The sequence below is a fragment of the Platalea leucorodia genome (assembly GCF_965183815.1).
Source record: "Platalea leucorodia genome assembly, chromosome: 7".
NCBI lineage: Eukaryota > Metazoa > Chordata > Aves > Pelecaniformes > Threskiornithidae > Platalea > Platalea leucorodia.
Genome location: NC_138829.1, coordinates 69,946,053 through 69,963,285, shown reverse-complemented (window position 1 = coordinate 69,963,285; position 17,233 = coordinate 69,946,053). Strand labels below are relative to the sequence as shown.

The 17,233-nt window shown below is 43.3% G+C and overlaps 1 protein-coding gene across 1 annotated transcript; it reads left to right on the top strand.

Annotated features, from left to right (window-relative positions):
* Window positions 1-11,800: 11,800 nt before the first annotated feature.
* Window positions 11,801-15,982, top strand: FGF19 (fibroblast growth factor 19; the record flags this gene model as incomplete). The annotated part of the gene is made up of 3 exons (XM_082316797.1): window positions 11,801-12,032; window positions 12,115-12,218; window positions 15,650-15,982. The coding sequence occupies 3 exons, from the start codon at window positions 11,801-11,803 to the stop codon at window positions 15,980-15,982; spliced, it is 669 nt and encodes a 222-aa protein (XP_082172923.1).
* Window positions 15,983-17,233: the final 1,251 nt, after the last annotated feature.

Sequence of the window (17,233 nt, the reverse complement as noted above, 5' to 3'; positions counted from 1 at the left end):
CTTCGCACAATGTGCATTTTATTAGGAAAAGGAAGCACTGAGGAATCAACTAGAATATACACAGCAGGAAAAAGTAAACGCATTAACTGACTTTAATGCGGATAAAAATGGTGGCGCAGGGAGAAATTCTCTTTCAGAAAGGTCATTCATTTGCCTCTGCATTCCTTCCCCACATTTACATGCTGCTCGCTGGATTCATCAAAGGTCTTCATTATTCGCTCTTGGCATGCATAAAACAATCACTTTCAGATATAATGACCTAATTACTCAAACAAGACAAATGAAAAAAAAATGGCAGTTATTTACTTCAGATGTTAGCATTTAGCAGCTCTTCAGAAAAGAGATTTAAAGGACTTGCGTATTTAAAACGTGAGAGCCAGTATCACCTAACAGGGTGGGTTTTGATGACTACAACAAGCACTGGTGGTGATTCCTGTTCAATGTGACTCTTGGGCTGCCCCAACTTATACCCCAACTTATCCTCCTCTCCTTAGGGACCAGGACAGCTGCAGGTAGTCGTCAACAGCTGCAGAACGAGGACATTTTCACCATGTTTTTCCCCCAGCTTCCCCGTGGTCAGCCCCAGCTTATCCTGCACGCCCAGGGCTGGCCCGGGGGCTTTCAGTGACACTAGGGCCTCTACACAGCCAGGGAAGGCCCAACAACCGAACTTTACCTTTAAAGGCCATTTCTGCTCCCTCCATATCCTTTTTCTACTGCCCAAGCAGCACAAAGATCAGATGTAACACAGGAAAGTTTTAGACTGAACGTTTGTAAAATTAATGCAGAAGTGGGGCGATTTATTGCTCAGATTTGCTGTGTCTGAAAAAGAGACATGGTTCAAAAGGTGGATCGTTATGGTTCTTGTTTACTTCGTGATGTTCTTCTGTAGGATGGCATAGTAGTAATGATGTAATCACTACCAGTAAATGTCACAGTCAGGCAATGACTCATCTAGAGCTCACATGATTACAGAAAAAAAAAAGATACTGGTGTTATTATGATGCTTATCAGTGCTGTGTCATATATATAACCATATTAATTGCCTCAGCTAAATAGAGTTGATTCTGGGGACAAGAGTCAAAGCATGAACTTTTGAGTCTCTCTGCACTTTCCCCTACAGAGACATATTTTGTTTGCCGTCCCAGTACCTCTGCAAGTGTGGAATATGGATCTTTTTGTATTTTTCCAGAGTAGGCTGCCTACCAGTCCCCCTTACTGCTTTGGCAGTGTTAGTAAACACTCACAAATGCTACGTAGCAGTTTGCTTGAGCCTGTTACATTCACGTTAACATACATGGTTATAGAAAGATGTAGCTCATTTCCTAATTACGAAGCATTTCACACTGGATGGCAAATGAAAGGCTTAAGCCCCAGTGGGACCATATGTGTCTGACCCACAAATAATTGTTTGACATCAGAAGGTTTATTATCTCCTAGCAGGAATGAGAAGCATATTTCTTAATAGGTTCCCCACCCTGGGCAGTGCAAGCTTTCCTTTGAAGAGTGTCTCTATGGTAATTGATGTTAATAAGCAGCAAGCCAAGGAGAAACACTGGGTCACCAGGTAGGAAGCCCCCCAAGAGATAATCTAATTACTCTCCAAAACAAATTACTTTCAACCAAAACAAATTACTTTCAATTACTCTGCAACAGATAAGATCAGTGGAGGGAGCTCAAAGCTGATGACAGCTGGAGACTGAGGCTTCACCAGTTTACGGATTGATCGCTTTTCTCTTTGGTCCGTTTTGTTGAATGACAATGCAGTGACAGAAAACTGGAGCCAAGAACTGAGCTCCCTTTCATTTCATTCAGATGAATGCGGAGGACCTGCCAACTCGATGCTCTTTGCTGTGTGGCTCATTGATCTAAAATTGGAAAAGCTGTAGCCATGCATGTTCACATCTGTAACATGAGCAAAACTCTAGGAATAAATATACAGGCCGGGAGACTATAAAATCCACTCCCTGTATGTGCATCGTTATGCTAGGAAGCAGAAGGGAAAACATTACATCGTTGCTTATTTGTGCATGCACATAAAATGTGAGGCAAAATGGAGCCTTCATTCTTATCAGGCCTTAATAGACCTAAACTATAAATATTAACTGATACTCTAATAATTTACTACCAAGAATTTTTGCTAAATATCTGACTGTTTCCACTGAAGTAGATTAATTTTTTCCATGGAAGGCAGAATTGGGCCTTAGCTCCTTTTCTTAACAAAGTATTAACAATATTGTTCTGAACATTAACTGACGATGATGATGATGATTATTATTATTATTATTCAGTACTATATGATGAAGTCAGACTGAAATACAAACCAGAAAATTTTACCTCATGACAGTATAGAAGGAACTCGGGTAGCAAGGGTTATAAATTACCAGCAAAAGCTGCAGTTGATATGTCTGTCACTGCCTTTCTCAGGAAATTGAGAGTTAAAATGCAGCTCTAAAGGAAATGTAGTCAGGCAGTTAGGGTGGGGTGTAAATGATTAATCAATGATTTTTTATATCACTGCTATTTGCCATGATGGTGCAAAGGGTTGTCATTGCTGTTTGTGTGTGTGTTGGAGGAAAAAGTAAATTTGGGGATTACTGTCTTTTGAGAATGGGATACTGGTATTGCCACTGGAGCCATAAATAGGAAGGGTTTGTGTAGGGTCCATTTATAGTTCTGTTGCTCTTTATTTCATTAGTATCGGTTAATTCCTTCTACAAATGATACAATCGATGACACATCTGCCTAACTGAATCCAAATCCCACTGATGGCAATATGTGACCTATTAGTCAAGAGAATGGCAAAAGGGACATCTATTGCCCAGCCATAGCAGCTCTTCTGCAGAGTGAGGCTACAGTAGCAGAGATCGGCAGCTGTTTTGTTGCAGGCTTTATCTGCTAGAGACCTCTGATAAAGAGTAATATACAGGTCTCAGGGAGCCTTCACTTGAATGAAACCTTGGTGCCTCACATAAAGCTATGAGAGGGACTCCTACCCCACTCTGGAAATCTTCTGAAAAGGGTTAAATTCAGAATTAGTTGCAGGGGGCCTATCTTTACAATTCCCTTTGCAAAATGAGTGCCTAAATCAATAGATCCATATTCAAGAGTATCTGAACTTGAGACGGACCTGTATGAGAGAGACACCATGACTCCACTTTTTCATCCTCAGCACTTTGGTCTGCTTTGTTTGCTTCAAGAACTGAGGTGTCCCATCATCTTATCATGCAAGGATCTTCCTTGTAACTCCAGCCATGAAAGAACCAGAGGTAATTTGTCTCTCGCTTTTGGCCTGTAATATTTAAGGAACTTTGTTTCCAGGAAAATGAAAAAAATTGAAGATGCATTTAAAATAAAAATATTTGAGGTTTAAAGATGGTAAATTAGAATCCTTCTGACCATTATACGTCTGATCACAGATGTAAATACACATAAAAGAAATGCTGAGTTTAATTCTGCTTCTTACATCAGGTCAAGGTACATAACATACACAATAGCCAGATAGTGGGGGATTTTAGGTTCCATTTAATATTTGCTGTGATGTTTAGATAGATAAATCCCTTGTTTTAATGCAGGTATTTTACTTCACTTTTCAGCAATGCTTCAGATTTTATCTCATACTGACACAAGTTATTTAATGAATCTGAATTACTTTTGGAGTAAGACATCCATTACCTACTCATTTTTTCACTAGTCAGATGTGTAAAACCTAAGTAAACTTGAATTACTTTCAAGACCATCCAGGCTTTTTCCATGCTGATTTGTTCTGCTTCTCTTACTTTCAAATGGCCTTTTAATTGGCCCTTAAACTAGGAAATTATGGCTGATTAGGATCAATCCAAATGCAATGTTTTGGATGGACTGGCTATTTGAACACCATTCTTTTAGATCCCACGTTACTTCTGCTTTGTCAAGTAAAGGTCAATTTTAGCTGCATTGGCAGGATGCTTCAGTAACCTTTGCCCTTCAATTCTTGACCTCAAATGTCCCACAGCCATGTTTCATGGTAGCAAATGTGACTATTTAAGAAACTGCCATAAGGAATATCAGAGAAAGTTACTCAGTTTCCCGATTCATGGTAAATCGTGCAGCTACTCCATGGCTATGGTATAGGCTTCCTTTCAGCAGATTATTTCCTCTGACCTCCAAGTAGAAGAATGGTTATTAATAATCTTCATTTTTTGCCTCTTGAGCAAAGTCATTGCAAAAACTTTCTACTTGACTGTCACCTATATTAAGGACTGAGTCTGGGTGTCTTGTGAAGAGGGATGGAAGATATCGCCACACTTTGTAAAATCCAGGTAATGTAACTCTGTCTACTAAACAGATTTTGGAGGAGTTGCACAAGAATTTTATTTCTTCTAAGATATTTCTCCATGATTTTAGGCCCAGGATATGGGCTGGGATGAAAGGTAGACTTCTATTGATTCAGCTGAGTCACTTTGCTTTCCAGAAGCTGAGGATATGGCTGTATGCAAAATATTCTTAACAGCCTTATATGATGCCATTAGGAAACTTTGTACTTTTTTAAGTTTACATTTGTTCAGAACTGTTTCATAAGAGGCTTCATCATTTCAGTAAGAATCCTTCCTGCAATATCATAATAATCAAAAGTGATGACAGTAGGTGAATAAGCACTCGTGGACTGAAATGACACTTTGACACAACGTTCACCTCCAGTCACTAATCATTTACATCTCTCTAACAGTTTATCCAGTTCTGTTGGTGACTTGCAGTTCCTAGTAATGATAAGGAGCAGAGTGTAGCATGAAATAATAGGCAGCAAGAAAACTGTAGGTCTCAGCTGGCTTCCTTAACTCCTTTTCTACCTCTTTTACTCCACAACATGGTAAATTGTTGTAATGTGTTCAGCACAGACCTCCGACTCCATTTATCTGACCCTGATCAAGTGTCTGAAGCCCAGATCCAAAACCACCACAGCTATCTACAGTGGAACATAATCAGAAGTTCCCCAGACATGTATAAGTCTTACCTTTCACATCCTTCAGTCTTAACAGGACTGAGCAATCTGGAACCAACCTGTGTAGGGACAATCGGAAGCCAGGCACTTCTCCATCTCTGTCCTCGAAGAGGCTCCCTGTGCCAAGTATCTGCAGATCTTATGTATATATTGGCAAGCACAGGATTCTCACAGTAAAAAAGCGGTGCCAACTTCGTCAAACCATGGCTGGACTAGAAACCTTCCGCAACTTTTAGCAGAATACAACAGTGATTTAACATCAGTCTAGCAGATAAAGAATGTAGATCTCTTGCTCTGCAGCAGTTCAGACCCCTCAAACCTTCCCTAAGAAAGCACAAAGGCAAGCCTAGCAAGTAGTTTGAGCCAACAGCAGCTACGAGGAAACGTAGCTCTTTGTTAGCACAACTGCTTACACAAATGTCTGCTCCACTGACTCTATGACTCGGTTGCATGGGCTCATCCTCCTGAGACAGCTGCAGTGTGTAAATTTTACATGCTGTAAAGCCTCAGATGAGCATCTCAAAGGCATCTTACCTTTATGGGCTGTCAGGGACAACTAGAGAGTAGTCTGATCCTCAACACCACATAAGTCCTAACAATTCTCCCATTGGTTCTCAGTCAAGCCTAACAGATTGTAGCTAAAATACCACTTAGATGGCCATAAGCCTACCAAATACTATTAGTGATATAATTTATTATCATCTTCATGACTAAAAGACTTTGTGGTATTAATTTTACAACAAATCAGGGTTATTATCATAGGTGCTTTTGAGGCATGGAGAAAACATCTGTCTTTAAGCAGAGTTATAATTACATTCCCTGATATATAGGAGGCCTGACTTCAAGAGAAGGAGGGGATGCAGTGCCTCACCAGACAGACAGACATAGCTAAACCCATTTCACCCCCCACCCCTTATTCCTTCTGACTTCAGAAAAATCACCACCTGAGAGCCCCTGGCTCAGTGTCCTTGTTAACAAAGAAAACAATTTTGCACTTCCAGTGAAATGAAGTTAGACCTTTATGGAACAAATTCATCCCAGATATAACTCAGTGAAATTGCTCCAGGGTCAGGTTTGGTTTAACACGCCAGTATTAAGACTGATTTTGTGGGAATTGTCACTGTATCAGACTGAATAGGATCACCTGAGTAATTCTGGCTCTCCAGGGCTTTGGATCTATTTGAACAGGACCACAGCTCTGAGTACGCACCCTTGTGAGTTTGAAGCAAAACTTTGGTAGCAAATCTGTTTCCTTCTTTTTGTAGTATATCTTCTTCTTCTACTGGCCCATTCTCTGTCTATTAAGGAAAAAATATTTCCAGTGGAGTTGGAACTTGTCATTATGGCAACATTATTTAGCCACTGACAAGAAAAGAGTACAGATAAATGCTCTCTGGTTACCACTTTCGACTGAGAAGTTGGTGATCTAGAACTACTCTTTTCTGAAAAAGCTAGAGACTTTCCTCGTGGTTTTCACAAACACATTGCATAAACAAAGTCCAGGGGCATTACTCCCTAGGTCAAGCTAGAAATGAAAATGTAATCTACTGGCAAAGAAACTTGCAATTCATTTCTGCTGCGGGATGCAGGTTTGCTCAAAAAATAATCATGGTGCAAGATTATTTTAAGGAAGAAATCACCATCCGTAATAATCCAGCAACACTGCACATTTCTGTGTTAAGGTAAGTAAGTTCAAAACAGAAGTAAGAAAAAATTAGGATCTCAGCCTTCATAAAGAGGCCAGATTACAATTGCCTTGAGTACTGAAATATTTTAATTAAATCAAACATTTAGATTATGTGCCTATGTCTTCAAACTTTCATTGATTTAGTGTAAATAAGGTGCTGGAGAGCTACTGTACCAAATATGTTCCCAGAAAATCAATAAGGCTTCTTCTGTACCAGTATTACAAAGGATTTCATAGCACACAGAGAAGATGGCGTGGCTTAAGTATTTCCAAAGCATGAAATAATGGCTTACAGTGAGGAAAAAAATGCATTTAGGCCATTTGAAGCTGATGAGACTTTTGTGAGCCTTAGAGTAGACTTAATCAGAAGATATCATTTGACCATGACAGCTTTAAGTCAATTCCAGGCTGAGTATTGCTCTCAGGAATGCATTGACTGATAGCAATAGTTAAGAAAGCATTAGATAACAGAATGGCGAGAGATATTTGAAATTAGTTGTCTGGCCGGGTTCATTGGAAAGAACCAGCAATAACACATGCAACTACGAATTACAGTAGCAATGATCCCTCCAGCACGTTGACCTTCTTTAGCAGAGCAGTTTTAGAAGAGGAACCTCTCAGGAAGCTGATCTTTTGAAAAATCTTTAAGTATCTGATGCATTTGGATCCTACTAATTCACCGGGGACTATTATACTATATTATTATCTGGGGAGAGCCTCCGTGAATGCTTGTCCCGTCGTATGACATCCTGTCAGTGGGCGCACGCAGCGGGAGCTGTGGAATCTCAATTCTGCGCTCATTCACAGCCCAGGGAGAAATATTGTCACCTTTATGCCTCTTGGATTGCAGAAGCAGCTGGGAAGCAGAGCAGTCCTTGACATATGGTGGAGTAACCTCTCCTTCTTAGGCAGGTTTTTTAACTTGTGCTGTGCTGATAAGGCTCTTTATAGAACAACCCCGTGCTCAAATAACCGCATATCGCAGTGTACTGTGTCTTCACGTCTGCTTTCCCTCATTTGCCTGACATACTCATCTCTACCAGAAGCAAGAGAAAGGACTGGACTGTTCTGCTGGCCCTCTGCCACGGGGGAAATAAAGGCTTTCTTTTTGCTGTCACTTCTGGGATGACATGCAGGAACTTCAGCAGAAATCAGAAACCAAAGGAATTAGCACTAACATCTCTAGCTCTGCTTGGGACCTCGCTTCCCTCAGTGTATTTACAGCCTCTCTAATTCTTCCACTTCCGACTTCAGAGAAAAGGGGAAAAGACTTACAAATCTCTTCTCAAAAGTAATATTGAATCACGTTCATGGAATGCCTACACCTAAATCTGCGGGAGATCCCAAAGATACCCCAAAGTAAAAACTCTTTAAAGTTTCTGTACTATTTTTCTCTTTCTGCAATGACTTATATATCCAAAGTTTTCACCATGATGTTCTGTAGATATTTTGAAGTTATTCTGCTTTTGTGCAGATGGCTCTTCATCTTAGACACATCTAGTTCATCACATTTTGACCCTCAATCATCCTTGCATGACTCACCTATGTAATTTTCCTTTGATCTCCACCACAAGGTGGACTTCTATGACCACCTTCTACTCATGGGTGCCTTCATGCCCTATTTCTGACCATTGTTTGTGGCAATCTCCCTTGGTTTCCTTTCAGTTCATTCCAATGATGTTATTGCCTAGTTAGGCACAAGCCCTCTGCTACCTTTTTGGCATGTTCCAGGACCTCTGGATGTTTGACTTTTAAATATAGGTAGTTACATTCTGCCAAAACACATTCGGTTCAGCTTTAGTGTTACAGAAAGCTGAAGTTTTTGTTCTGCAGAAATTACAGAGGGACATTGAAAAGTGCAGTAGAAATAAATGATTCATTCCAACAGGTGAAAATGCTTTTGCAGTTGTGTACTATTTGGTCAGGAGGTATTTTTATTCTACAAGACTTTCCTCCTCAGGTTTTTTTTTCCTATCCCCATAAAAGCAAAAATCCTGCACTACCAGGTTTCCTTGTTGAAGGCTCTGTTTATATAGGGAGCAGGTCCAGCACTGAAAGTGATGGTGTGATTTACCCCGTAATACATTTGTACTGCAAATATTTTTTTTTTCTGCAATACATTTGTAGAAACATGTAAAGATGTGTCTTTCTATTGAACTTTGGTAAAAAGATGCCAATAAATGATAAAGTTCAGTGACACAGATAGGAACTGAAACAAAAATCATGTGTTGCAACTCTTATATTTTGAAAAGAGTGAGACTCATTAGCTCATTTAGCTCTAGCTAAAAATAAGGTACTTAATCTGAGTTAATCATCTAGGCTTTTTTTCCTGAGCCAATAAAGAAATAGGCACTTCCAGAGATTATTTAACCCATACCTTTTAAAAAGCTGTTTTGAGATAGGATTGGTACTATCCGGTCCAGATAAGTACTTGGAGGCACTTATCTCCGCCACTGACTACAGAGGAACTCAGAAAAACTATTTAGATTGAAAGCTTCCTATAGCAAGAGAGGCCATTCCAAAAAATGAGTTAAAAGTGCTTCATTTTCATTTTAATTGGATTTGATATGAACCTTTAAACATCAGTCCACATAACATCAGCAACAGTAACAACGAAAATAATTTTAAAAGCTCTCCATCAATTGTTAGGAAATTCTCACTTATAGCCAGCTTTTTCACTGATTTGAAATATCATTTAGTGCAAATTATTTGCCCTTTCTGCCTCAATTTTTAATCTGCACAAGGGAATAATAATACTATAAAAATTAATAAACAAGTTGCAAGCATCAATTCCTTACTGCTTGAAAGAAGTTTGACTTCTTGATGAAGAAAATGAATACTTACGATTGTGAATATTATTCACACCATAGTATAGCAGAAATAGTAGTCATAAAATAGCATCTATTCACTGAGATGCACAACAAAATGAACTAAAAAGGCCTTTCAGATTCATTTCAGACCACAACCTCTGTGTGTGTGGTGGGTGCTCGATACCTTGAAGAATGCACATGTAGCCAGGATGAGTTACATGCACAACTGCTGTGGGGCCCAGGGTTGCAGGGCAATGAACCGCCTTTGTAGCAGTCATGTAATAACATTGCAGAATTCTGTAGAGGAAAAAAAATGAGGGTCTCGGATGCCTTAGTATTATTTACTGGGTTTATAATATTGTGAACTTGTGTGATGTTTGAAAGGCCAGAATTTCTCAAATCAGGCCACAATTTGGTGGATGAAGCAGGAGACTCCTGAAAGTGAAGTGATCCTGATTTTTATTAATCATTCATCAGTCATGCAGAGAAAACTGGGCTCCTTTTTGGGTGTCTCAAGCTGACCATCAAAAAAAAAAAATCCAAAGGCGGTCAAAATCAGTAGTTGCTTTTGAAATGGCTGGTGACATACAATCCCTTGCTCCAGGGAGCTTGTGATGCAAGACCCTGATCATTCAAACACTGATCGATCGACGTGATTAACTTCAGTACCATAAGCTACACATGATAATAAGTGTAAGCATTTATGCAAGTGCAGGCCACCATCCTGCAAGACTCTGTATTTTTGTATGACCTTGTCTACGTGCACAGCCTCACTGAGCTAAGATTGCTCATAAAGAAGTGTTATTTGTATGAGTGTCTACAGGATGGGGATGCAAATGTACAGACAAAAGGATGAAAGTAAACAGGTAGCAAAATATAAAAACAGTATGTGGAAGCTGACTGAAACTTTGCTGTTTCAGAGAGGTTGCTGGGGGCAGGGGATTATGTTTTGCTTAGCTGTTATTTAATGTGTCCTGTGGGGGAAGGATTTTTTTTCTTTACAAAATCCCATTGGTACCCATTTTCTCTCTTGAGATCTAAGAAAGTTCCTTTAACGCTCAGTTTGGATAGACAGCAGAAAAGTCAGCAGCAAGCCCCCAAAGTGCCCCTGAGATGCAAAAAGTGTGGAACAAACCAAAATATGTGTGCTTGCTTCTTCCCATCTCTCCTGGTGCACTCGCTGAGTGAGCTCCCGGGGAGGAGCCCGCGTGGAAAAATCCACGCACCGCCCAGAAGAAAAATGTGTTTGATGCTGAGATCGGGCCGCTGGCTGGGGGCAACGCTCTTTTGCTACACACGCTTTTTTTTTTCCCCAATCTCTTTGTACAAATGGGGAAGAAGAGGAGCTGGAGAGCCCCCCCAGGCCGCAGCTCCCCGGCGGCGAGGCCAGCCCGCATCCCAGGTGCCAGGCTCCATCTAGTGACCCAGCCGGGGATGGCCGGGCGGCAATAAAGCCCGGGAGCAGCCCCGGCCCGCCCAGAGGCGCCGTACCGGGCCGTGCAAGGGCCGTGCGGGGCCAGACCGGGCCGTACCGGGCCGCCCCGTCGCGGCTGCCGGTAACAGGGCACGGCGGCACCGCTCACCCGGCGGCACGGCCCCTGCCCGGGGAGGCGACCGCGGCGTGCGGGGCCGGGGAGCTGCAGCGGCTCCGGCAGCGGGGCAGGGTCCTGCCCTGCCCTGCCTGAGGCTGATTTCCCTTCGCGAGGTTCAAAAAGCATTCCCCGGAGGCGGAATTTTATTTCTGGAAAGGGAAATAAAGGATGGGCGAGCGCTAGGGCCTCACCCCCGGGCTGGCTCCCTCACCTCCGCCTAGCCGCTGGATGGGTTTTGATTTACACACGCCCCCGCCCCGGCCCCCTTCTCGGCGCTCACACCGGGGCAGGGGCTGCGGGCCCGGCAGTGCCGCCCGCCCCGGCCCGGCCCGGCCCCTCGGGGCAGCCGGCACCGCGGGGGTCCGGCCCCGGCCCCGGCCCCTGCCCGACGGGGAGAGGCGCGGCCGGAGACTCGCATGGAGGGGGCGGCAAGCTCGGAGGTGCGGATGGGGAGGGAGCGACTTCAGGGTGTCCCCTGCGAAATGATGTCATCCGATCAATATTTTCGGGGGGAGTGACCGATCCGACCAATTCCCGCTATGAAATGGGCTCTATATTGGAGCTGGATGCAGCCGAATCGATCGGGCTGATAACGGAGAGCTATAAAAGGCCGGGGGGCTGGCTTCGCCCGCGCTACATCCCCGAGGCGCAGCCAGCGCAGCCAGCGCCCGGCCGCCGCTCCGCGCCGCTCCGCGCCCCTCCGCGCCGCTCCGCGCTCCCCTGCCGCGGCATGGGGCCGCGCCCCGCCGCCCGCCCCGCCGCCCTGGCGCTGCTGGGTCTCGCCGCCGCCGCCGCCGTGTCGCTGCCGCTGCCCGACGCCGGTCCGCACGTTAACTACGGCTGGGGAGAACCCATCCGGCTGCGGCACCTCTACACCGCCAGCAAACACGGGCTCTTCAGCTGCTTCCTACGGATCGGCGGCGACGGCCGGGTGGACGCGGCCGGTAGCCAGAGCCCGCAGAGTGAGTACCGGCGGTGGCGGTACCGGTACCGGAGCGGGACGGGGCCGCGGAGTTAACGCCGTTTTTCCCTCTTCCCCCGCAGGTCTGCTGGAGATCCGCGCCGTGGCGGTGCGCACCGTGGCCATCAAGGGCGTGCGGAGCTCCCGTTACCTCTGCATGGACGAGGCGGGGAGGCTGCACGGGCAGGTGAGATGCGATGCCCCCGGTCCCGGCGGCTCTGCCCCGGCATCGCCTTTCCCGAGGGAGTTTTCCACCCCGGCCGCCGCGCTGAAACGGCAGGCGAGACCAAAGGGCTGACATATTATTTTTTATCGCTGCGGTTGGTAATGGGTTCACAAAGCTTTCAGGTCCCCACCACCCCCCCTTATCTCTACAGGACCGGTGATTCTTGTCACTGTTACCGCCTGGAAGGCCGTGGGGATTATTAGAAGGCAGCAAGGAAACATCATTTAGAAAGCGAAGAATATATTGCGTGTCCCCTGCCAAAATATACTGAAAATAAAATCCAGGGCAAAATTGCATTTAAGTTTAAAAAGCCTCATCGGTGGGTGGCTGCGTTTCTGTTGCAGAAATAGATTAAGTCATGCCACAGAATCTGAATAATTTCTCACTGTTCAGGTCAGGTACAAAAAACCCCCAGATTCCTCCTTTGGAAAGGAGATGCAGCCAGATGGCTGCCAGGCGTACAAGTCCCAGAAACACGGGGCTGCCATCTCTTAGGTAGTACCAAGCAGAAACAGGGTTTCAAGGGGAAGAAGGACTCTTCTCCGCTGCCTCACGTCTGACCTGTGATAACGGCGCACCTGCGGCGCTCCAAGAGGTTGAGGAGTTCAGCGACCCGCTGACACCGCGTTGTTAGGTCATGCTTTTTCCCTAGGTATCTTCTAGTCATTATCAGCGATATAAACTTGTTTTTTAAGCCACACGAATAAGCTGCCAACTCTAGAATTTGAAGGGTAAGATTCAGATTCAGTCTGTGTTTATCTGCTTTACAGGAGCCTGAGTTTCACAGAGCGATGGCTTTTTATTATGCCACAGTAAAGATACAGCTTGATTCTGCTTTGATTACCCTGGCAAAATTTCTGCTGATTTAAATCGGGCAAGGACTTGGCCCGTTGTCAAAACTCCCAGTATCTTTAGTAAGAGCAGTACTGATGTAGTGATGTTTTTGAATGCGTAGTTAACAGAGGATTAAGCCTTTCTTTATGAATTTCCTTGCTTTTCTGGGCTAGAACCAATCGATGCCGTGATAAGGTGCATAGGTTCAGACGATATGGTAGGTCAATTATTAGCTTAATGTTTTAATGTATATCCAAAGGAAAATGATCAATAAAAACAAAGCAGAGCCTGGATCCTGCTCCCATCAGAGCTGCCGGCTGGACTTTAGCAGTCATAGAATTTTAAAATAGCTTGCATATAACGCTGTTTTGAAGGCATATGCACATGCCTTGACTGAGACTGGGTTTGTTGGTGTATACTATTAATTGCAGGGGTTTTTTTCTGAAAATACAATGGCATGTTGGCACGCCGTCACATCTCTGTGTTGCGGACACCTGCTGTCACCTCCCTGCTAACAGCCTGGGCAGGCAGCTCTGCAGGCAATGCTTTGCCTTATCGGTGCTACGCTCAGGAGTGGAAAAACGAAAGGGCAAATACGGTGTCTGGGGACTGAACTCGGCAACCACTTGCACTCCTGAAACATGCCCTTTTTTAACACTGGAAAACTGATGACTAGGGTTGATTTTTGAATGTGCTGTAGTCTGTAGTTTAGGGGGAAATCGTGTAACTGCTGAATATACTGACATATTCCTCCCATGAAAAAAATAATCTGGAAATACTTAAAGTGTGTTTGGTACTTGTTTAAAAAAATACACTAGAGACAATCCCAATGAAATGAAGAGGGAATGATACTGGTGAGACGTGGGGGGCGCAATCAATGACTTATCCGTAATGCACACTTGCTCAAGAAGCTCTTTTATTTCATCATCCTTGTTAGTGAGGCTGAGCACTCGTAGAAATAAGGACAGCTAACAATTCAGCCATAAGTTTGTATCATAAACACGTATTTTTCTGAGATATAATGTGTGCAGAAGGGTAAATATTGCATAATTTTATTTGGAGAAAATGCCTTTTTTAAAATTACTTGATTAGTTTAAAAAGTGCTTTTAAAAGACAACCAAATGCATGCACTTAATTGTACTCCATATTATTGAGGGTGTTTGAGAAAGGACTGAAGAGTATCAAATATAACCTCTATTCAGACAGGCAGAGCATTTGTGGAAGGACACTTTTATCACTGCAGACTGAGAAATAATCAGCAATTGTCTTTTATTGACCGTGAGTTCAATCACCTGCAGTGGCTGAGCCTGAAATAGCACCAGAGTTGTAAGAAATACAGTGCCGTCTAAGGATCTGGAAAGGGCTGACCTGGTGATACTAAATCCTAATATACTATCTGTACAGTATATCACAAATGGAATTTGGCAAGTTCATACCTAAGAAAATACATTCTTCTGTACAAAATTTTAACTTGCACTGTTATTAATTTGACAGTTCTAACTAATGTGTAATGGGAAAACAACACTGTGTTAACTGGTCTTTTGTAATTTCGGTAAATGCTGAGTAAAAAACCCCAGCAGTTACCTTTTTAGTATCGTTTTACTGTCCGGCCATGTTTGTGTAGGTGCTGTCTTTGACAGTACTGTCTTTCTACAGACGTGATCCTGAAGCCCTTACAAAAATCTCTAATAGAGGCAGTTTTATACCCGAGGATTGTTGCGTTAGGGCTCGTGACTGCAGTTAAGTACTGTCAGCAATTAAGGACAGTTTATCTAAATGAGCACTGTCATCTGAGATTCTTTTTCCCTGTGCTCAGGACAGGATAAGTGTGGTAGCTGTGGAGAAGTACACGTCCAGATTCAAAGCTTATTTAATGTAATGGACATGCATTAACTTCAGGAGTTCTGGGTTAGGTCTTTTATCAGCCTCATAACTCAAAATGCATACTATGTGCAAAGTGGGGAGCTCTAGTGGGATAGGATAGGATTAGAATAGAATGGAATAGAATAGAATGGAATAGAATGGAATGGAATGGAGTAGAATGGAATAGAATAGAATAGAATAGAATAGAATAGAATGGAACGGAACGGAACGGAACGGAACGGAACGGAACGGAACGGAACGGAATAGAATAGAATAGAATAGAATAGAATAGAATAGAATAGAATAGAATAGAATAGAATAGAATAGAATAGAATAGAATATTTGGAAGGGACCTACAACAATCATCTAGTCCAACTGCCTCACCACTTCAGGGCACTTCAGGGCACTTCATCTCGGTGGCTGTGGTCCATCCCTGAAAGAGCAGTCCCCAGACCAGCGGGTCCCACCTGCATCCCTGCAGCAGCCAGGCAGAGAGGCAGCGGGCAGCTCACCAGCATGGATCTGGCAGTGGGGTCTGCAAGGTGCACCAAATTGGGGCATCCATGACAAGCCAGAGGGACACCCCCACTGACAGCAGAGGGAGAAGGGCTGGTTGCATCAAAGGTTTATATTGTGGTTGAATGCAATGAGTCTGGTGGGTGTATTTGTAATTCTCGTTACTTCTTGCTGTTCAGCTCAGGTATTCCACTGAGGATTGTTCCTTTGAAGAGGAGATTCGTCCAGACGGCTATAATGTATATAAATCAAAAAAATACGGAATATCGGTGTCTTTGAGTAGTGCCAAGCAAAGACAACAGTTCAAAGGAAAAGATTTTCTTCCACTATCTCACTTCTTACCTATGATCAACACCGTGCCCGTGGAGTCAACAGACTTTGGTGAATACGGTGATTACAGCCAGGCGTTTGAACCAGAGGTGTACTCCTCGCCCCTCGAAACGGACAGCATGGACCCCTTTGGCATCACCTCCAAACTGTCGCCGGTGAAGAGCCCCAGCTTTCAGAAATGACTCTGGTCACACACGCGTGTTTTTAAAGAAATATTGCAGAGTACTGCAGGGTTTTTAGCTTTTCATGTAGTGATATTTCAAACTTTTTTGTATCTTTCAGTACAGAGCCAGCCTTTTCCTTGCCATGTGTTGTACCTGTAAGAGATGAGTGCCCAGAGGCTATTCTATAGTCTAAAGAATTGCCTATCCATGGTTTTATTTGGAAAAGGATTAAATAAGAAAAGCTTAACAGCTTCATCAGATTTCCTCCATTACCGCGCTGATGATAAAATAATTATAATTTTTCTACATCAACTTCATTGCCACGTATGTTCACCTGATATTTCTGTTCATAGGACCAAATGCAGAAAACCTTTTTTCCAGTCAAAGGGAGGTTAATGATCTCTTAGCTTCAGAGGCCTTAAAGACAAACATTTGGAACACAACACGATTAAGGAAAACCTAGCAAATGTGGTTATGTGAACTGGAGTTAACGCTGTTTCTTGAAAAGCTGCTGACAACATTCTGGGAAAACTTTCTGTTGAAAGCATACCACTGAAAAAACAATTCTGCTTGTATATTGTGCTTTTTCTTCCCTTAGGAAATAAGGGAAGACAGGTAAAAATTTCTTCCTTCCCTTATTGCTAAAGGGTACTTTGGAAAACTGGATCTTTGATTTCTTTTAAAGGCTAATTTATGTTCGCTGTGGGATCAGCATCATCCAGCAGAGAGTTCTCATTAACATTAGTGAGGATTCAGTATGCGGTTGGAAGAGTGCACAGAACTAGCATTTATGTTCATCAGGTAGGGAATGAGCAGTTCAAATTAGCGTTTAAATTAAGGTTCTGTTGTATATAAGCATGCATGTCATTAGCAAACGGAGAGGAAGGCTGAAAATGGATGATGTATAGGTCAAATCGATCGCAAAACAGGTTTTCGTGTTTAACCTTTAACCATCAGCAATTCTTTCAAGTCCCTTCCAGGCTTGATTCTGCATCCGTGGAAATCAGTGGAGAGACAGTTCAGTGACTTAAATGCCGCAGAACTGGGTCAGCCATGCCGTTCTTCTTGCAGGAAGGGGTTATGAGTACCTCGTGGCCAAAACGCGGATGTCTGATGTCTCCAGTTCTGTTCTCCCATTGTAACAATTTGATGAAGGAATAACCAAGGTGAAACCAAAGAAAAAAAGAAAAAAAAAAGCGCAATGTGAGAAAAGGGTTCAGGGATTCTACTCATTTCCAAAGGTTCATTTATAATAGAGATTTCTATACA